The 22,878-nt window shown below is 41.6% G+C and overlaps 1 protein-coding gene across 1 annotated transcript in view; it reads right to left on the bottom strand.

Annotated features, from left to right (window-relative positions):
* ASH1L (ASH1 like histone lysine methyltransferase) overlaps positions 1–22,878 on the bottom strand; it is a 155,449-nt gene that overhangs the window by 112,838 nt on the left and 19,733 nt on the right. The window contains exon 2 of the mRNA XM_073323624.1: positions 15,551–16,073. Coding sequence (XP_073179725.1) covers positions 15,551–15,973 — 423 coding nt within the window. The 5' untranslated portion in view covers positions 15,974–16,073. The remainder of the gene's footprint in view (positions 1–15,550; positions 16,074–22,878) is intronic.

The raw sequence follows: 22,878 nt of genomic DNA, 5'->3' as shown, positions 1-22,878 counted from the left end.
ATGGGAACAAGTAAATAACTTTTCCTTATTCACTTTCTCCACACCACTCATGATTTTATATATCTTTATCATATCCCCCCTTAGTCTCCTTTTTTCCAAACTGAAAAGCCCTAGCCTCTTTAATCTCTCCTCGTATGGGACCCGTTCCAAACCCCTAATCATTTTAGTTACCCCTCTCCATTCTGAAAATTTACCATTTATTCCTACCCTTTATTCCGTGTCTTTTAACCAGTTCTCATTCCATGAAAGGATCTTCTCTCTTATCCCATGACAACATAATTTACATAAGAGCCTTTGGTGAGGGACCCTGTCAAAGGCTTTCTGGAAATTTAAAGTACACTATGTCCACTGGATCCCCCTTGTCCACATGTTTGTTGACCCCCTCAAAGAACTCCAATAGATTAGTAAGACATGATCTCCCTTTACAGAAGCCATGTTGACTTTTGCGCAACAAGGGTGTCTAGGTGTCTGACAATTTTACTGAGACTTTTTCTGCTTGCTCTCCCTTTTCTCCACCCCAGGCCTCCCTTGCTCAGGATGTTGGCACCACAGGTGTTAAGAAAGGAAACATACTACATATAAAGCATCTTTAGTGTAGCCCCACAAACAAACAAAAAAAAGAGAAAAGGTACAGTGATTCATGTTTCATTAGTGCACTCAGGTGTTACTGAACTTCATAGAGTTCAGAGGTAAATGCCTCAAATCAGGCTACTGAGACATTCAAAACGCAGATATTGTAAAGTGCTATAATATATTTGGATACAGAGTACTTAAAGCAGAATTCTATTACTTTGCAGTACACTTTAAGCCAATCTAAAGGAGTAATAAAAGAGAATTCAAGACAAAAAGATAGTGTTCAATTTTTGCTCAAACACTGCCTGGCAAAGCAGCTCTATTAGGGCTCCCCAAATAGTATGTTTGTTCCCTTCCAATCTTGCACCCGCTGCAGAGAAACCATCCATTTAAATGGCAGCAATGCATATCTTCTCCTTTTGCCCACTGCCTTTTGGAACAGGAACTTTCTCTGTCTCCTGGTGATTTGGCTAAACATAATGTCATTCAAGATAAAGACAGCCTGCAGAGGTCCTCGTGCAATTACTAACCTGCCCCCATCCATCTAAAAACAGAAAACATACACCCGGCCATCGACCCTACAGTCCACAAGCAAACTATAAAAAATGAAAATATACCTCCAGGCACCCACCCTACAAATTTCAGGCACCCCTGAAAACTAAATATAATGCCAGACGCCTCAAATATTAATGAAATAAGTTTGAAAACCATCTTAAAAGGAATCACAGAGTGGGAAGAGATGATGGGAATGGCATTCCAAAATTGTGGGAAAAGAAATTTTATCAGTGTTGGCTTTGAGACTACCAGGTACTTATTGTTCCACTCCCATGTTTTTTTCTGATTTCCCTTAACATCTGTAATTGTACAAAGAGGGAAGTTGTCACCCACAGAGAGGCTGTCAGAAAAACAAAATGATATAAACGATCTCTTCCATTAAGTATTACCTTCAATCAAAACAGAGGGCCATGATGAAGGCAGAGTTGTGCAGGGAAGGTTTTCTGGAGCACATGGCCCTGGAGAGGGACATGATGCAGTCAATGCAGACACAGCCAGCTGCGATGAAGCATCTTTTGATGCAAAGATCAAGCACTATACCTCAACGTTCCAATGTCACACAGAGTGGAGAATACACCATACTGGGACTGTCATTTCAATCAACCTAATTACAGGTCCTTCCCTCTACATCGAACCCCGCAGGAGATGGAGAATGAGAATCCTTTAACTCACATGATCTTCAGGACTTTTAGACCACTCCTTAGTGTTGCAATACCTTAACAACGGTGTTATTAAAAGTTTGCACTATGTTCTTTGTTTGTCTTTATTTTTATTGAAGAATGTGATCGGGCAGAGGCCCCACACCAGCAGAGTCGGGGTTAAGAGGAGTGTATGGGCCCAGTTCGCCCCACCCCACTATGCCTGCAGCCAATGCCAAGCATGGAGTGGGAATAAAAGGAGAGAGCCTGGCTCATCTGAGGGAGGGCTGGCCAAGAAAGAAGACAGAGCTCTGCCTCTCTGCCTGAAGGAACTTTGCTTGCAGAGTTTCAGAGGGATGGACCTGCTAACCGGAGCAGTCAGACCAAGAGTGAGTGATGCATAAATAAGAGACTGTCTGGGAGACGAGTCTGAAGGGCGATAGAGGGGTACCTCATTGGAAGGATGGGGGATGGCCCAGTATTGAATTGAGTTTGCCTTTTATTTCAGGATTTTTCAGGGCTTATCCCCAGTGTGGGAGTTGGAGGGGCTAAGACTGAAGGGACAATTAACTGGTGTGACAGAGCCCTGCTACAGTGGGCCGCAGAGGTGGAGACTTCTCCCCCCTGCCAGGAAACCAGCACCCATGTCAGGGCACCTGGAAAGTCCACAAGAAGCACTGCTCCTGCTACACAGTTACAAAGAAGCACTGTCACTCCTCCTCCCCCCTCCCCCCTGCCATTCCAGTGCAATTTTCTAACAACTTAAAAAAGTAATTCATGTACAGCTAAACTCGTCCAGCCGTTTCAAAAGGTAAGCTGAATGACAGGAAGAAGCATAACTCCATAATGTTCAGTGTTCTGATGAACAAAAGTTCCCTTGCTTATTCAAGACGACAGGCATGAATTTTTAAATATTTTTGCGTTATGGACCTTTCCAGATCACTCCACATTAATACTGGTGAATCTTCCACAATGATCAAGCAAGTCTGCCATACCATGAAGAAATACCCCTTCCTGTTAATCAAGTCTTTGGTCTGGAGCGGGGTGCAAAGAATAGGAATGTGTATCTCATCAACAAACCGAATACAGTTTGGGAATCCCATCTGTGCAAATACATCAATAGCCTCCTGTGCACTGCCACGCTTTGACATAACATAACAGCACTCTCCTCATAGCATTGCAAACCTCCACAACAGCACCCCCAACAATTGATTTACCCACATCAAACTGGATTCCCTACCAACCAGTAGTAACTGGGAGTGGCAGTCTTCCAGATGATGATGGCAACATGCTTTTCCATATTAAGGAGAGCTCATGTTAGTCTTCTGCTGCAACTCAGAGGTGAGTTCTGCACAGATTCCTAGGGATATTGCAGCAAGTTATGTCACTATTGCTAGTCATTCCAGTTCTGCATCACTATGCTTTCCCACCAGTCACTGATAGTTGGCCGAGCCCAGAAGTGATGTTCCACTGAGTATAGGTGCTCCAGGTATATGCTCTGCAGAAGCAAATGCTCAATTTCATCCTCTACCATTAGCCATACCACTGCAGCATCAACAGCTCTTTTAAAGCTGGACAGCCAAATTGATCCACCTGAGCAACTCAGAATGCATGTACATCATTCTGTTCATATTAATGACGGTCATGATCATGGTGCTCAGCACTGGATCCTCCATGCTGCCTGACATCAGTATGAAAATGCTGCTGGCAAAATGGAATGGATGACAAGAGAGGAATCATGCAAGTTTGTTAGTTGGACCTCAAATTCCACATGTCCTATAGTTTCTGGTATGCCCCACAAGAAAAAAAACAGAGCAAAGCAGCAGAACAGTGCATCATGCGATATTTGCCCAGTAATGCTGAATGGCTAATGGATGCTGCTGCCGAGCTACGTGGATACAATGATCAACAATGGAAATGCCATAAAGTCATGTGGACACACGTTAGTTCATTACTTTTAAATCACTACACTGAGAGCAAACAAACTACAAAATTGTAACATTGCCATGTAAAGGTCTTATTGTGTTGCTGAATATTGGACATTGGAATTGTGTTGCTTATGACTTCCATAGTTTTAAATATTTGTGTTGTTGTAAGGAAACAGTGTTGATTAAATTTAATTCAAAACAAACAAATTTTTATAGGAATATGGTAAGCATCAGAAAGCTATTATTATGGAGGCCTGTAGTGGCAAACAAAAAACAATGACAGTAACCTCATCTCACTGCCCCCCCCTTTCAGTCCACCCTTGTCACCTAATGCCTAGAAAAATACACAGGCTTTGAAATATGCCTAGAAATTTTACAAATGTGGGCTTTGGTAAACCAAGCAGGTGAATTCCAGAGCCAAAGACCTCCACATACAGAAAGCCCTGCCAACATCCTTCTTCCATTTGAACAAGAGTTGTAGCTCAAGAGCCTCTACTGCTCACAAATGCAACAGCTCCACTCACAGAGAGAGGCACTCTCTCAAGCGACTAGGTCTACTTAAAAATCAGTACCTTCAACTCCACCCCAAAAGTAACAGAATATAGATTACATAGAACTCATGCAATGTGCTGAGTGGCATATGGCTTAATAAAAATGTGTGGTATCTTAAACTTACATATGTCCTCACAATATAGGTCCATTGAGGCATCCATGACTATAGCAAGGGCTACATATGAAAAACTGTAGCACTCATCTTGTCAAGAACAGATTAAATTCTTGGTCACCGCTACTGTAACAAATAGCTGCCACACCCTCTCAATCAGGGGTGCAGATGTAATCTTTGACAACTCTTCATGTTGCTTTCCCCAAACTACTAATGTTATCTCAGTCTCGTCAGGGTTGAGCCTCAGTGAACTGGCCCTCATCCAACAATTTAATTTAGACCTCAGGTCATTTGTTCCAGTGTCAGCCAGTTCAGATGAGATGGAGATGCAGAGTCGGATGCCTTCAGCATATTAAAAGACACCATAGTCCATGATTCCATGATAACCTTCTTAGTAATTTCATATAAACATTCAACAGGAATGAACAGCATGAAATGCTGCAGAACCACCCATGAAAAGAGATCTCAGGATAAAGAGGAACTGCCCAAACTACCACCTAGAACCTCAGGACTAAGGAAAGCCTCCAGCCACCTGTTACAGCCCACTTTGTGGTCAACTGTATGTAAGACAGCTGACAGAACAAAAAGGACTCAACAAGGACACTTTATCCAAGCTTAACCTAATACAGTAGAACAGAGGTCTCCAAACTTTTTGAATCACGCACCCCAGAGCCAGCTCTGAGGAAGGAAAAAAAAAAGAGCTGCTGCAGGTGTGCCACCGAAAAATCAAAGGTCCAGGACCTCTGCCTGCTGCGCACCCCCTGGGGTGCGCGCACCCCACTTTGGAGACCACTGCAGTAGAACTCAGAGTTACAAACCTTTGGGAATTGAGGTTGTTCGTAACTCTGAAATGTTCATAACTCTGAACAAAACATTATGGATGTTCTTTCAAAAGTTTACAACTGAACATTGACTTAATACAGCTTTGAAGCTTTAGTATGCAGAAGAAAAATGCTTTTAACCATCTTAATTTAAATGAAACAAACACAACAGTTTCCTTACCTTGTCAAAAAAAATTTAATCCCCCCCCACCCTTTTTTAAAAGTAGTTTACATTTAACACAGTACTATACTATAATTTGCTTTTTTGTGTGTGTCTCTTGTCTCTGCTGCTGCCTGATTGCGTACTTCCAGCTTCATATGAGGTGTGTGGTTGACAGGTCACTTTGTAACTCTGGTGTTCATAACTCTGAGGTTTTACTGTAGTATCTCAGAACATCAGCTCTTTATATGGGAAGAATGTTTATAACATGTCTTCATACCCAATTCCTCAGCAGTATGAAATTAGACATTTAAACAAAATTGTAAGATTTGCCTTTATTTGCAGATGAGTTACAAGTAAACACAGCAGGGATGGACTTGAAAGGGAAAAACCTGGATAGGTTTTCTTTTTTGCTTCCTTATAATGCATAATGATGACTTTTGAAAGCGTTTTTTGTTTTGTTTTGTTTTTTAAACACTTTAAAATTTCAGGTTTTGCCTAAGCTGGAAAACTCTACAGTTGAGTCCTCACAAGCTTCAGCAGCATTCAAGCTTCAAACACCACCCCCACATCCAACAAGCTAGCTACCTTGAGCTTAACGCTGCACTTAATTTGAGCTAGCAATTTGTGTGTGTGTGGATGTGCGTCCGGCTAGGGGTAACCCTCAAGATATACCTTGAGCTAATGATGCAGTGAAGACATATCTATGTTTACTGGAAAACTAGAGCAGAGAGTGAACATTAAGTAATTGAGAGGGAAAAGAGGGGAAGAAATTTTTAGTTAGGCAATCTAAAAATCTGGTTTGTGTTTGTTTTCCTTTACTTTAAGTGCTAAAAATTCTAGAGAAAGAAAGCCTTTGATAAAGATTCAGCACTTCCACTGTTTCAATTAAGGTGTAAAAACTACCAACATACATCTTCTATGACCAACACATTTTTTAGCAAAAAAAAAGGAAAGACTAGAAATAAATTACATTATATTTGAAAGACAAGGTAGGTGAGGTAATATCTTTTGTATTGGACCCAGACCTGAAGAATAGCTCTGTGTAGCTCAAAAGTTTGTCTCTCACCAATAGATATTACCTCACACACCTTGTCTCTCTAATATCCTGGGACTGATGGAGCTACAACACTGTACACATTCCTTATATTTCTAGTGTTAATAAAAAGACAGACACAGACATTATAAAAAAGGGTTTAGACCTTTACCTATCGTAGAAGCACAAAAAGCACAAGCTCCATTTAAAAAAATCCTTTGGAAACCAGAGAAAAAAAGAAAAATGGTTCTTATCTGCTCTGGAGAACAACTGGGAAGGGCACACTGCTGTTTATGCTCAATGGTTTAACTTAAAGGGACACACATTTCCACGTTTAACAATAAAAAAAGGTCTTCCACACACTATTTTAATGTGGCTTAGCATGGCAGGAAATGTTCTGTTTAATTTCAATACTACTTTATAGGAATGACAAGCCAAACAAAGTGTTGCCAAGTGTTGAAGAGACAGACCCTCTCAGGTCTCTGACATAGGATGGAAAGTGCTCAAGACAGGCTTTCACGGTGTTTAGATTTTTATCCCATGTCCACTGTCATTAGTGTGCATTCCTAATTTTGAGGTAATTTGATATCTAACATGATGTTTGGAATAAATTGGAAAGGGGCAAGGTGTTAGCATCAAAATTAGTTTGAATTAAAACAATATTAAAATGAAGACATTCACTTCAAGCCCTTAATTTTCAGAGATGTATTTTATTTATTCCATTTTTACTGTTTTCTTTTTTGTTTTAAAAATACACCTGAAGCTCTGGGTGTACAAGTTTTTAAAAAAATAAATTCAAACAAATCTTTAAATTCTACCAACTTACCTCAAAACTCTTAAATAAGCCACTTCCCATCAAAATGTATCCCTTTTCCAAGGAAAAGCCTGGAGAACAAATAGGCCTTGCAGCACGACCTGAAGATCCACAGATTCAGCCTATGATGAACTGAGGTGGGAGCAAATTCCACACCTCATAGAAAATGCACCCTCTTCAACCCACATCAATTAAACCTGAGGGATGTTAGATCAAATGCACTGGATGATCCAGTCTAACGTGTAGAGAAAGGTGATATCCAAAGGCAGAGCTTTAAGAGAATGCCAGACACATTTTATGTAGGATGCCTCTTTCTTCCTTAGTAGTGGTCTCTGCAATCCTTCTGATTTGACTCTCCACCTATGTACTCTCTCACTGTCTAGAGGCTTGTCTACACTGCAACGTTGTTGACAAAACTGTTGTCTTTCACAGGTACTTTAAAAAGCTCCCACCAACCCCCCCATGAAAGACAAAAGTTTTGCCGACGCAAGTGGCAGCGTGAACACTGCTTTGTCGGCAGGAGCACTCTAGAAGTACTACTGACAGCGCGCGTTTACACACTCTGACTTTTAGCGACAAGACTGTGTGGACACAGCCTTGTCGCTAAAAGCTGCATAGCACAGACAAGCCCTAGCTTTTTTTTTTTTTTTTTTAAACTGTACAACAGTCAAAGAACCAGGGTGATGAGCCACTGAAGCCACCTACAAGTTCCTTCCTTCTCTGGTACACATGGAGGAAGGACATTCTGAGCCAGTTCACCTGGAAGACAACAACATGGGAATGCAGGCCTGGGGAATGGAGCCAAGCCACCTGAAGGGCACAGCAAAAAACTCCATTATCAAAAAATAAAAACTGTGGAAGAAAATCATAGTGAATTTTACTTTGAAGTATTTTCAACTGTCAGCCATAAACTGTGTCTATTTGTATGGGGGTGGAAGGGATGCAAATGAAGAGTATTTCATGGTAACAAAATAAATTAATGTTGCCACAGAATTTAGGGACTGTTGCCAAGAAGCAACTACCAACCTGTCTGTAAACCCTGGGTATAATCAACAGGCTGTTAAAAATGCCAAAAGATTTTTCCATAGCACAGACAAGGCTTGAGAATCTTGTACCTTTTCTTACTACTGCATCTTATTTTTTCACAATGCAAAGTACATGTGTTTGGAGTAACTCTTCTTGACAGTGTTAAAAACGGGTTTATTCCTGCCTCCATTAGCATTTTATTCTTTATTCTTTATATTATAGTTGTACCTAAGGATCCCAATAAAGGATAAGAGACCCTTTGTGCTAGGTGCTGTGCAAATATGTAGTAAAAAGACAGTATCTGTCCCAGAGTGCTTATAGTCTAGGTTTCTGACAAGGCATAGCACGTAGTTGAAACATTTTGGGGGTGGGGTGAGGAAAAGCAGAAAAACTAATGCGTTTTGCATAATAAGTATTAGTCTCAGTTCACCATCTAGTTAGATATAGTCAGATGGCAGTGTTCTGTAGTTATTATAGTAGAGAAGAATCTGATGGAAGGACTTGAAAGAAGATAAGGCGGTGGTTTTATGGATTATGACGGGGAGGTTTTCCCCCTTCAAAGTGCGAGACACAAGACTGTAAAGGAACTTATAGCAGTTAAACTGTTATCAATACCATCACAGCTGCACCTGTTGCTAACAGGTACTGGGGCCTTGTCTACCCTTACAATAATGGTACCACCAATATTCACCACCAGTGCAGCTCCAATGTATCTAACCCTGCTCAGCCTACACAAGGACAGAGAGATGCAGTAATTTTAAGTCACTTTTAAAATATAATTAATCCTGGTCTTTTCATCATCAAATGAAGTATTTAGCAGAGTATATCACTTGAGCGGAAGTTATTGGGCCCATTGCCCTTCTTGGGTAGAAGGTAATATTGCACCTGGGAGCCATCTTGAAGGAAAAGTCAGGGCCTGCATTTTATGCTTTTACATTTAAAACTGTAAAAACAAATAGCTCCCATTGAAAATATTTACATAAAACCAACTAATTTAAAACTTTTCTTTCTTTTTTTTTTTAAAATAAAAAACAACAAATATATCAACCATGTCACTGAGATTGTTCATTCCCTGCTTGGGATCCTCCCCTCCTCCTGGGCCTCTTTCAAATCCCCCTAGAATGATCTATCATCTTTCTCACCCCACCCCTATCTCCCCGATTACTATATGCAGGGGAGCAAGAATACATTAAATTATGGGCTTCTTTAAAGTTTGCATTTTTATTCCTGTGGAATGACTTTTCAAACAAATCCAAGCACAGGTGACAAAATGTTAGCAGGATGTTTCCACTAAAATGATTAGCAGTGAAATAATTAATGTTACTATTTACCTTGCCCATCACTGTTTTTCAAATTTACCGCTCCATTGTGTTGAAAAAGACAATTCAAATTTTTGAACGCTATTATCTAGTCTGTCCCCAGACCTTGAAAGACAGCACTGCATTGCAATTGGGTAGCTATTTTTGCAACCAGAAAGTCTACAAATATAAATTTTATTTAAAATGAAAGCTTGAAACTTTCATATATGTGAAAAAAAATCTGGAACTATCAAGATATGTCTGTTTAAACTGATAAACTGGGAATCATCTTTGTTACCCAATTTCTTCCTCATCCCTATCCTTCTAGGTATATTTTATCCCTACTTGTCTGTCAAATCAATCGTTTAGACTTTTAGGGCATGCACCTGTCTTGTGTTTTCTATGTAGCACTTAACATAACTGTGCACTATAAGTAATTTATTCAAACAACTCAAATATATATATACACATACACACACACAAACGTTTGGCATTTATATATAGATACTCTACATTTACATTCTCCTTGGCATGTATTTTCAGTGGCTTTAGTGATAACTTTAGTGGCACGACAATATGGTCTTGGATCTGCAACTAGAGTTCAGGAATGTGGAAATTATACACCAGGGTAGATCGACTTCAAATTAAAGTGATTTAAAACCTCATTTTAATCATGATTTAAATCAGCAAGCAGGAAGCCTTATTTTAAATCATCAGTTTTAGTCTTGTTTTGCATTTGTACTTTTTAGATATCTTCCTAATGACAGGTTGATTCTCATTGATTGGTAATCATTAAACCACATGGATTTGCAACAAAATATAGTCTTTACACTAAAATTGGGACTTCATTTTGCTAACCAGGAAGATGAACACATTTATTTAAGCCACTTTAACATACATTAGGATTCCTCATTTTTACATTTTTATTATGTTAGAAAATGATGAATGACGCATTTCCTATTTACTAGATGACGATAATTGTTTTACTTATGATTTGTCTCAGGCTCTATTTGGATGGAAATTGCAATTCAATTCGAAATAAAAAACAGCATTTTAATTTTTTTCTTTTATTAGTTAAATAAAACTACCTTAAAATGTTCTGATACATAAAGGGAAAAAAGTTTATCAAAACATGTTTGGCATTTAAAACTAACTGATTTATTAAACAAAGGAAGTATTATCTGTAACTAGTGAGTTGTACTGATTGTTTCTGATCATCTTATCCTTCAAGATTTTAGAACTAATAGATCTGATCCTTTCACACCTTCACATACTGGAAAAGGAAAAATAACCTTTCCTGCTTTTTCAATTCCCAATCAGTGTCTCAACTTTGAAGTGGTCACTAAACTGACCTAGTTGAATAAACTGAAATGAATAAAATATTCTCTCTGCACTGCAGAAAAGGCTACTGCTGTCAAAAGCTGGTTAGCACTTCAACAAACTCTGGTTCCAGGTAATTAGTCAGTGACTTCCACCACTTCAGTGGTTTGACTTTCTTTAAAACTTCAGCAGCAAACATGAAGCTTGAAAAAAACATCCAAGCAATACAATTTTTTTTAAATTGAAGTTAACACAGTTAGTAAATTTAGGCCTTAACACAGGTCGTCGTCATTTCAAATTTAATTTGTAAAAAGTTTTATTTTAAATAAGAAAAATGTATTCTATTTAAGTAAAAATATCTGAGTTTATTTTTAAAAAGTCATCCATTTTTATCTTTCCTAATATTGTTATATCCAATATTAGAATTATTCACAGAAGTACACATTGGTGTGAAATTTGTTCCTACTTCCTCCCATGCAGTGAATATCCAAGGGGCCTGACAAAAAATAAAAAAAAGTTTTATGCTATTTGCAGTGGGGTTTTTAATAAGCCAGTGACAAAGTAATTTCTGACGTGCAATAGGTTCACACCGATTAAACAAATGAATACTGCCCAGCAAAACACAGTGGAAAAAAACATATGTTGCCTTTGCTTTGTACATGAAACACTTTGCGTGATTTAGTCTGGAGGAGAAGGAAGGAGATTTCAGCCACTACTGTTAATACACTGTATCTATTCTTTAAGGGCAAGGACAAACGCTTAAAGTTGAGAATGTGCTTAAGTGTGACAATCTCGTCAATGGGGGAGGGTGTGTCAGCCAGCAGAAAATCAGGTCCCTAATGCCACATGACCAAGAGTTCTATTCTGCCACTTCCAGTGTGTGGTTCTGCCTGATAGATGTTGCTGGCTGTGTGTTTATACAGGCAACTTAGCTGGGGAGGGCACAGGATAGGGAAATGGAACACCCTTCAGTCTTGGGAGCTTCCTAGGGCAGCAGCAATGTGGAAAGCAGGGGACTTGTGTTGAGGAAGGGAGCTGACTGGTAGGAAGAGTTGTGGCATATTATCAGGATAAATTGTCTAGGGTTGCCATGTGGCGTGAGGGTAGATGGTGGTAGGATGCTGAGGGAGTATAAAGAGAAGGGTGAATAGTTAGGGAGGTTGGCAATAAGGGGAGATGAGTATTTAAGGAGGGTTGGTTTGAGGGGAGGGACTTGGCCCTCAACTCAGCATAGTACTTCAGTCCATGTTTAACTTTAAACTTCAACAGAATGTAGGCACCACAGAAATGTTTTGCTGAATCACGGCCTTAGATAAGCAGTAAAGAGAGGCAGTGAAAAGGGGCACTTTGCTCTAGAATAGCATTTTAGGTGGTTGGAGAAATTGTTATGCATATTGGGAAATGTATTTTGTAACAAGATGTGTACATAAAAAAAAGATAGTAATCATGCACACTTATTTTTGTAACCCTTGTCCACTCATCGTATTTATCCCATCTATTACCGTAGCTCTCGTTGCACATCTTATCAGAACAAGAGTTCCTTGAAGCAGGGGCTGTCTTCTCATATTTGTAAAACACCTAGAACATTTTGGGTGCTACTGAATTATAAGCAGTACATTGTAAGTCTTCATTCCATCAGATCCATTGTTCTTTTTCCTTTCCAAACACTGACTAATGAGTAGCAATATCAATGGCTAGAAGCTAAGCATTAAAATAATTGTTTAGTAGGGGATACAAATCCGGTTACTATAGTGATGAGCGTGGTATAAATACACAGTTGTCACTAAGTGGAAGCAAGAGACTAAAAATGGTACTGCTACTTACTCTGGTCACATCCACTTAGGATACCAGCAAAAACTAGTTTTTACTAGTGTAAACACTACAACAAAGTCAAATTAGTTACTCATCAGAGGGATAGCTGTGTTAGTCTGGATCTGTAAAAGGGGCAAAGAGTCCTGTGGCACCTTATAGACAGATGTATTGGAGCATAAGCTTTCGTGGGTGAATACCCACTTCGTCGGATGCATGTAGTGGAAATTTCCAGAGACAGGTATAAATATGCAAGCAAGAATCAGGCTAGGGATAACGAGGTTAGTTCAATCAAGGAGGATGAGGCCCTCTTCTAGCAGCTGAGGTGTGAACACCAAAGGAGGAGAAACTGCTTTTGTAGTTGGCTAGCCATTCACAGTCTGTGTTTAATCCTGAGCTGATAGTGTCAAATTTGCAAATGAACTGAAGCTCAGTAGTTTCTCTTTGAAGTCTGGTCCTGAAGTTTTTGCTGCAGGATGGCTACCTTTAAATCTGCTATTATGTGTCCAGTGAGGTTGAAGTGTTCTCCTACAGGTTTTTGTATATTGCCATTCCTAATATCTGATTTGTGTCCATTTATCCTTTTACGTAGGGACTGTCCAGTTTGGCCAATGTACATAGCAGATGGGCATTGCTGGCACATGATGGCGTACATGACACTGGTGGACGTGTAGGTGAATGAACCGGTGATGGTGTGGCTGATCTGGTTAGGTACTGTGATCGTGTTGCTGGTGTAGATATTTGGGCAGAGTTGGCATCAAGGTATGTTGCATGGATTGGTTCCTGAGTTAGAGTTACTATGGTGCGGTGTGTAGTTGCTGGTGAGAATATGCTTCAGGTTGGCAAGCTGTCTGTGGGCGAGGACTGGCCTGCCTCCCAAAGCGTGTGAAAGTGAGGAACCGTTGTCCAGGATGGGTTGTAGATCACTGATGATGTGTTGGAGAGGTTTTAGCTGAGGACTGTACGTGATGGCCAGTGGAGTTCTGCTGGTTTCTCTCTTGGACGTGTCTTGCAGCAGGAGGCTTCTGGGTACATGTCTGGCTCTGTTGATCTGTTTCCTAATTTCCTTGTGTGGGTATTGTAGTTTTGAGAATGTTTGGTGAAGATCTTGTAGGTGTTGGTCTCTGTCTGAGGGGTTGGAGCAAATGCGATTGTACCTAAGCGCTGGCTGTAGACAATGGATCGTGTGGTGTGTCTGGGGTGGAAGCTGGAGGCATGAAGGTAGGCAGGTTTTCGGTATAGGGTGGTGTTAACGTGACCGTCACTTATTTGCACCGTGGTATCTAGGAAGTGAACCTCCCGTGTAGATTGGTCCAGACTGAGATTGATAGTGGGGTGGAAGCTGTTGAAATCGTGGTGGAATTCTTCCAGGGTCTCCTTCTCATGGGTCCAGATGATGAAGATGTCATCAATGTAACATAGGTAGAGAAGGGGCGTGAGTGGACGAGAGCTGAGGAAGCGCTGTTCCAGGTCAGCCATAAAAATGTTGGCATATTGTGGGGCCATGCAGGTGCTCATAGCCGTGCCACTGGTCTGGAGGTATATATTGTCACCAAATTTGAAATAATTGTGCGTGAGGATAAAGTTACAGAGCTCAGCAACCAGCTGTGCTGTGGCATCATCAGGGATACTGTTCCTGACAGCTTTTATTCCATCTGTGTGTGGGATGTTTGTGTAGAGAGACTCTACATGCATGGTGGTTAGGATGGTGTTTTCTGGAAGATCACCAGTACATTGTAGTTTTCTCAGGAAATCAGCAGTGTCATGGAGATAGCTGGGAGTGCTAGTGGTGGAGGGCCTGAGTAGAGAGTCCACATATCTGGACAGTCCTTCAGTGAGAGTGCCAATGCCCGAGATGATGGGGCATCCAGGGAACCAATCCATCCACCAAACCTCGATGCCAACTCTGCCCACATATCTACACCAGCGACACCAACACAGGACCTAACCAGATCAGTCACACCATCACCGGTTCATTCATCTGCACGTCCACCAATGTAATATATGCCATCATGTGCCAGCAATGCCCCTCTGCTATGTACATCGGCCAAACTGGACAGTCCCTACGTAAAAGGATAAATGGATACAAATCAGATATTAGGAATGGCAATATACAAAAACCTGTAGGAGAACACTTCAACCTCGCTGGACACATAATAGCAGATTTAAAGGTAGCCATCCTGCAGCAAAAACTTCAGGACCAGACTTCAAAGAGAAACTACTGAGCTTCAGTTCATTTGCAAATTTGACACTATCAGCTCAGGATTAAACACAGACTGAATGGCTAGCCAACTACAAAAGTAGTTTCTCCTCCTTTGGTGTTCACACCTCAGCTGCTAGAAGAGGGCCTCATCCTCCTTGATTGAGCTAACCTCGTTATCCCTAGCCTGATTCTTGCTTGCATATTTATACCTGTCTCTGGAAATTTCCACTACATGCATCCAACGAAGTGGGTATTCATCCACAAAAGCTTATGCTCCAATACGTCTGTTAGTCTATAAGGTTCCACAGGACTCTTTGCTGCTTAAACTAGTTAATGAAGAGCAAAATGAGTTCTCTGCTGAGTCAAACATCATCAACAGAACGGTCATTAAATTCTGAGACCAGAGTCTTCATTACTGGTAATGATATACGAAGCAGTCAACATACCGCATGATCTTGTGATGGAGACAGAAAAACTTTGTTTAGATTAGTAATTTTGAGTTGACTTGACCTGGAAATTACTAGTGGATATTAAATATGAAATGGGTAGATGTCATTTCTCTGACCATAACCAGACTTTAGAATGAAGACAGTTCCTCAGATATGTATTTTATACAGGGGTGTAACTTGGCCAATAGCACATACAACCCCTCTCAGGTTAATCTAGGAGTTGGGAACCATTTAATAGTATATAAACACTACTCACTTGTTTTGAAGGACAATGTTCATTCTTCTCATCTGTCATTGTCCCACTCTTTGATGCCTTTCTTGGTTGCTTGATAGTGGTTTTTATGGCAGGCCGGCACACATAATTCTCCAGGTTCTTAGGGGGCTTTTTAGTTCTCTTAGCTTGAAGACCAATTTTCAATTTTAAATTTCCTTCTGAAAAATTTGTTTCTTTCACTGAAAACTGTTGCTGTGCATCAGTCAGGCCCTCATTCTTCCCAGGCTCAGTGTTGCTCCCCTCCCAGTTCTTCTTCTTAATATCTTCTTCCTCCTTGGTGCTACTCTTTAGATCTACTTCTCTCTTGCCTATCACTATGTCAGTATTGACTGCAGAGGGGCTTTTCCCAGAAAAACCTTCGGAATCAGAACCCAGCCCTAACATAGCAGTATTCTGAGGGTCCATCACAGGTGCAGTATATGCCTTCAGGGGATTTTAGGGAAGGTTTACAGAGGTATGTTCCACAGAAAAATCTCTTCTACAACTTGCAACCACATCTTTTACACTATAAGAGAAACACAAAAAATAGAATAAATCTTTTATTTTAAAGAAGAAATTAATGAAACATTCTTATCATTAATGACCAGAAAGCAAACATAAAAAGCTTATTTCTAGACAAAAGTTCCAAACAATGAGCATCAGATACACTCAGAGGGTATGACAAAACTCCCAAATCTCCGCTGATCTACAGCAGGAACCTACCAGCTCTCTTCTGTCAAGAGAGAGTTTTTAGGTATCGGCTAGTAAAATTTAATCTGATTATTGGTTTAAAGGCCTGCAACTGTAGGTCCTATAAGGCCTTTTCAATTGAAAACTCCTGAACAAATACAGCCAATGTCAAAATTATTTTCCTATCACTGGCACTTACCCACTCCTCCCCTACAGCCTCACTGTAAAACTGGAAGCACATACCTACCCAGTTTTCCATCCACAAATCTCACCCCAGGTTTTTTTTTTGAGTAATAGGCAACTTTTGATCTCAGTTGTTATTCAAAAATCCAAGTCTCAAGACTGGGGAAAATAATGGGATAGTCTGTTTTTATTTCCTACAAACACCAGGAAACAGTTATAACATTTAATGGTAAGATTTGCCATTCAAAACTGTTTTCTGCCTTCTAGCCAACTCCACTTCTAATACAACTGCTAATGAGGTGTCTCTACTCAGCACAGATTCATTCACAGACAACATAGCCATTGCTCACTCCAGAGGCTCAGACACAAACTCTAAAGTAGACACTAGTTCCTGATTGTGTTGGAGATTATGACAGAAAGAAAATCTGCTAAATGGCAGCTCAGAACTACCACCCACTGTAAAATGGTAGAAGAATACCATTATTTACTGTTTAATCATCTGCAAGAAATTAGGTAACATTTTATGGTTCCACTTGCAGACTATAAACACAAGAAACATAACTTCTCTTTTAGAGCTGATAAATATTTTCTGTTCTAGAAAGGACTATTTCCCATTAGTATTTCTTCATATTTATACATACATACCTTTAAAGGGCAGAACACTTTTAAAGGCTGTTGTCATGGCAACATTCTCCCACCATGAAATTTGATCAGATTTGCTTTCTTTCAAGTTTCTACAAGTTGCAACTTTCACTGCGCCAAACAATCAAGCAGTCTTTTTTCTTAGCAACTTTGCATTTAATAAATTACACATACTGACTAAGTTGAAGGCCAATCACATCAAACAGAAATGACCCTGGGGTTAAAATAGTACTTGAGATAGTGCTTTCTATTAGATGTCAGGGAATTATTTTCACACACTAAAAAAAACAAAAACAAAAAACTAGTTGCCTTATTGCCCAGTCAGTATGTTTTTAGTTTTTGTTTTCCCTCAGCCTATCCCTCTATTCCATCTCCAACATATCAATCTAACTCCGTTCTCTCTCATAAGACTAGAATTAAGAGAAAGGTTCTAGAAAGTTTCTCATGTGTAGTTGGAATGGTCACTACAAGTGCTCTATCACTGAAAAATTATGAAAGGTCATTCTCAACTCAAAAATATTTCTTAGAGCACATTGCTTATTATCATTTACACAGAATAATCATAGTGAATAGTAAAATCCATATCCTTTTTGAATAGGACAGGGAATTGTAAGAGAAGTTATATTTAAATTTTATTTTAGAGTATGCTACAAGAGAAGCAATGAAAAGCAAATGGAAAGGCAACACATTTTTATAGGGATAAGGAAGACTGTGTGTGTTTCTCTTTTTGTTACTATTCAAGGACGTGCAGAACTTAACAACCAGGAAATATCTGAAGGATGGCAGGATCCTGGTTTAAAAACTCCAAATTTGAATTTCTTTACTGTATATTTGACTTATCCAATAATTTTATTTCCTCGAGATAAAGAGCAACAACAAACGCATTAATGTAAGAATTAGGGTTTTCAGACATACATTCTGATCATGTTGTTCTTTTTCTTTGGTTCTAATTTTCGTTACCACATGTTGGACTCTTCTAACTCCATACGCACAAACAACTTGACAAGCTTCAATTTCTCCAAGACTTGGCATCTCATCTCCTTACCAATATAAGGAAATGGAACACACAACTCCCGTTCTCAAATATTCTGTGTTGGTCTATTCCACTATGCAATACAAAATGATAGAAAATGGTTGTTTCTAACTACAGCTACCAAAGCAAGTTTCAAAGGTTGATCACAAGTTTCAGAGTAACAGCCGTGTTAGTCTGTATTCGCAAAAAGAAAAGGAGTACTTGTGGCACCTTAGAGACTAACCAATTTATTTGAGCATAAGCTTTCGTGAGCTACAGCTCACTTCATCGGATGCATACTGTGGAAAGTACAGAAGATCTTTTTATGCACACAAACCATGAAAAAATGAGTGTTCTTGTAGTTGATCACAAGGCGCTGCTGACCTTCTTACATGACAGAAATGCAACAGATAACACAACACTACAATGGTTTCGAACATGACCCAAATAGCATTAAGGGCAACTGATCCCCTTCCCTAAGATTTCTCATTTGCAGAGTCTGGCAGGAGTCTACTCACCCTCAACATTTATATAAGACCAGTTGGAGAGGTTATGAGATACACAAGCTATACTGACAACAATATGCTGAGGACACCCACCTTTAAACTATCCTTTACAACAAAAGCAACAACTCCATCTTAAAAGACATCCCAATGCCTGTGGGACACGTTCAACTGACTGATTGGTAGCTGTACAAAGAAGACTAAAACGATGTTGGTGGGAAAAGGGAAGTGTCAAGGAACTGGCCAAGCACTGATCTCTCACTTTTGTCATCTGCCCTCCATTCAAAATAGTATAAAATATTGGGGCTCTGCAGATTTAATGATGATCAATTAGTGACAGTGGCAAGAAAGGCCTTCTTTCATCTTCAGCTTGCTACAAAACTGTTATTTATTCTCAAAGAAGGATATAGCCACAGTCATCTCTATACTTTCATCTCCACACTCCCACTACTTTAAAAAGAGATACTTTGATACAATAGCTGCAGCAAAGGGAACTGAATTTTCCATGATTGGCTGTGCTACAGGCAAAATCCATCCAACTTGCTCTAGCAGATTCCAGATGGCAGAACATAGCACCCCACCTTCTTACTGAGATAATCCACTAAGGGTATGTCTACACTACGAAATTAGGTCAAATTTATAGAAGTCGAATTTTTAGAAAGTGATTTTATACAGTCGATTGTGTGGGTCCCCACTTAAGACCATTAAGTTGGCGAAGTATGTCTACAGTACCAAGGCTAGCGTCAATTTCCAGAGCGTTGCACTGTAGGTAGCTATCCCACAGTTCCCGCAGTCTCTGCCGCCCATTGGAATTCTGGGTTGAGTGCCCAAAGATGGGGCAAAAAACATTGTCGCGGGTGGTACTGGGTACATGTCGTCAGGCCCTCATTCCCTCCCTCCCTCCCTCCGTGAAAGCAACGGCAGACAATTGTTTCACACCTTTTTTCATGGGTTACCCGTGCAGACGCCATACCACGGCAAGCCTGGAGCCCACTCAGCTCACCGTCACCGTACATCTCCTGGGTGCTGGCAGACGTGGGACTGCATTGCTACACAATAGCAGCTCATTGCCTTGTGGCAGCAGATAGTGCAGTATGACTAGTAGCCATCCTCGTTGTCTCCTGGGTGCTCTTGGCCGTCCTTGGTCAGGTCGGTCAGGGCGCCTGGGCAGACATGAGTGCTCCTGGCAGACTTCAGTGAGGTCTGTCAGGGGCGCCTGCACACAAATGGGAGTGACTCAGGCCATTCTCTTCTTTAAGTTTTGTCTAATGGAGATTCAGTCCTACCTGGAATATTGGCAGAGCGATAGTTCAGTGGTTTGAGCATTGGCCTGATAAACCCAGGGTTGTGAGTTCAATCCTTGAGGGGGCCATTCTGCCTCAGGCTACTCTCCGAGCCAGCAGCACAGTCTGCTGCCAGCCTACCCCTCCCTCCGTGAAAGCAACGGCCAACAATCGTTTTGCGCCTTTTTCCATGCTGTCAGCATAGTCATCCACCCGCTGCTACTCTGCTCTCCTGCTCACGCCATACCATGGCGAGCATGGAGCCTGCTCAGATCACCACAGTAGTTGTGACCACTCTAAACACCACGCGCATCATCATGCGGTATATGCAGAACCAGAACCTGCAAAAGCAGGCGAGCAGGCGACGGCAGCGAGGTGAGGAGAGTGATGAAGACTTGGACACAGACTTCTCTCAAAGTATGGGCCCCAGCAATTTGGCCATCCTGGTGGCAATGGGGCAGGCTCATGCCATGGAACGCCGATTCTGGACCTGGGAAACAAGTACAGACTGGTGGGACTATATAGTGTTGCTGCGAAACTTTCGTATGCATAAGGGCACTTTCTAGGAACTTTGTGACTTGCTTTCCCCTGCCCTGAAGCACCAGAATACCAAGATGAGAGCAGCCCTCACAGTTCACAAGCGAGTGGCGATAGCTCTCTGGAAGCTTGCACGCCAGACAGCTACAGGTGTTTGGAGTGGGCAAATCTACTGTGGGGGCTGCTGTGATCCAAGTAGCCAACACAATCACTGAGCTGCTGCTACCAAGGGTAGTGACTCTGGGAAACGTGCAGGTCATAGTGGATGGCTTTGCTGCAATAGGATTCCCTAACTATGGTTGGGTGATAGACGGAACGCATATCCCTATCTTGGGACCGGACCATTAAGGCAACCAGTACATAAACCGAAAGAGGTACTTTTCAATGGTGCTGCAAGCACTGGTGGATCACAAGGGACTTTTCACCAACATCAACGTGGAATGGCCGGGAAAGGTACATGACGCTCGCATCTTTAGGAACTCTGGTCTGTGGGAACGGCTGTAGCAAGGAACTTACTTTCCAGACAGAAAAATAACCATTGGGGATGTTAAAATGCCTATAGTTATCCTTTCGGACCCAGCCTACCCCTTAATGCCATGGCTCATGAAGCCATACGCAGGCACCAACAGTAGTCAGGAGCTGTTCAACTATAGGCTGAGTAAGTGCAGAATGTTGGTAGAATGTGCATCTGGACGTTTAAAAGCGCGCTGGTGCAGTTTACTGACTCGGTTAGACCTCAGCGAAACTAATATTCCCATTGTTATTACTGCTTGCTGGGTGCTCCACAATATCTGTGAGAGTAAGGGGGAGACGTGTATGGCAGGGTGGGAGGTTGAGGCAAATCGCCTGGCCACTGATTACGCGCAGCCAGACGCCAGGGTGGTTAGAAGAGCACTGCAGGGCACGCTGCGCATTAGAGAAGCTTTGAAAATCAGTTTCATGACTGGCCAGGCTACAGTGTGAAAGTTCTGTTTGTTTCTTGATGAAAACCCACCCCCTTGGTTCACTCTACTTCCCTGTAAGCCAACCACCCTCCCCTCCCCTCTTTGATCACCGCTTGCAGAGGCAATAAAGTCATTGTTGTTTCAAATATATACATTCTTTATTAATTCGTCACACAAATATGGGGATAACTGTCAAGGTAGCCTGGGAGGGGTTGGGGAGGAGGGAAGCACCGGGTGGAGGAGGACCGGAGGATGGAAGGACAAGGCCACACTGCACTTCAAAAGCTTATTGAATGACAGCTTTCTGTTGCTTGGGCAGTCCTCTGGGGTGGAGTGGTTGGGTGCCCGGAGGCCCCCCACCGCATTCTTGGGCGTCTGGGTGAGGAGGCTATGGAACTTCGGGAGGAGGGCGGTTGGTTACACAGGGGCTGCAGCGGCGGTCTGTGCTCCTGCTGCCTTTCCTGCACCTCAACCATACACCGGAGCATCAGTTTGATCCTCCAGTAGCCTCCGCATTGCATCCTGCCTCCTCTTATCACGCTGACACCACCTTTCCTCTCGCTCACCCCTCATCTCCTCGTGTTCCTTTTGTGCTTTCCTGGATTCTGATATGGTCTCCCTCAATGCATCGTGCTGGGCTCTTTCAGCGTGTGAGGCCTGCATGAGCTCAGAGAACATTTCATCGCGAGTGCGTTTTTTTTTGGCTTCTAATCTTTGATAGCCTCTGGGATGGAGATGATAGGGGGAGCGTTGAAACATTTGCAGCTGTGGGAGGGAAAAAAGGGAGATTAGTTTTTTAAAAAAAGACATTTTAGAGAACACTCTTTCATGGTGAACCAAGCTGTTAACATTACATAGCACGTGTGCTTTCTTTACAAGGTCGCATTTTGCCTCTTATATCGCGGGCCTGCCAGTATGGTGTGAAAGATCACACACATAGGGCTGGCGGGCAACAGAATTCAGCTTGCAGGCAGACATAGTAAGCCACAGTCTTTTGGCTTCTTTAACCTTCCTAACATGTGGGAATGGTTTCAAACAGCACCCCCCTCATTTCACATACCAAACACCTGTTGGGTTGGCTCTTTAAAATGGGTTGGGCATTTAAAAGGAGGGGCTGCAGTTTTCGGGTTAACGTGCAGCACAAAACCAACGCCCCCCACCCCCTCACTCTCTGGGATGATCGCTTCACCCCTCCCCCCACCGCATGGCTAACAGCTGGGATGATTTCTGCTCAGCCACAGGCAAACAGCCCAGCAGAAATGGCCACCTCTGAATGTCCCCTTAATAAAATTCCCCTATTTCAACCAGGTGACCATGAACGATATCACTCTCCTGAGGATAACACAGAGAGATAAAGAACAGATGTTGCTTGAATGCCAGCAAACACCGGGACCATACGCTGCCATGCTTTGTTATACAATGATTTTAGACTACGTGCTGCTGGGTGGTAAAGTGTCCTACCATGGAGGACAGAATAAGGCTGCCCTTCCCAGAAACCTTTTGCAAAGGGTTTGGGAGTACATCCAGGGAGCTTCAC

Source organism: Lepidochelys kempii, chromosome 24 (genome assembly GCF_965140285.1).
Source record: "Lepidochelys kempii isolate rLepKem1 chromosome 24, rLepKem1.hap1, whole genome shotgun sequence".
In the NCBI taxonomy this organism is placed as follows: domain Eukaryota; kingdom Metazoa; phylum Chordata; order Testudines; family Cheloniidae; genus Lepidochelys; species Lepidochelys kempii.
This window is presented reverse-complemented; position numbering and strand designations above follow the sequence as displayed.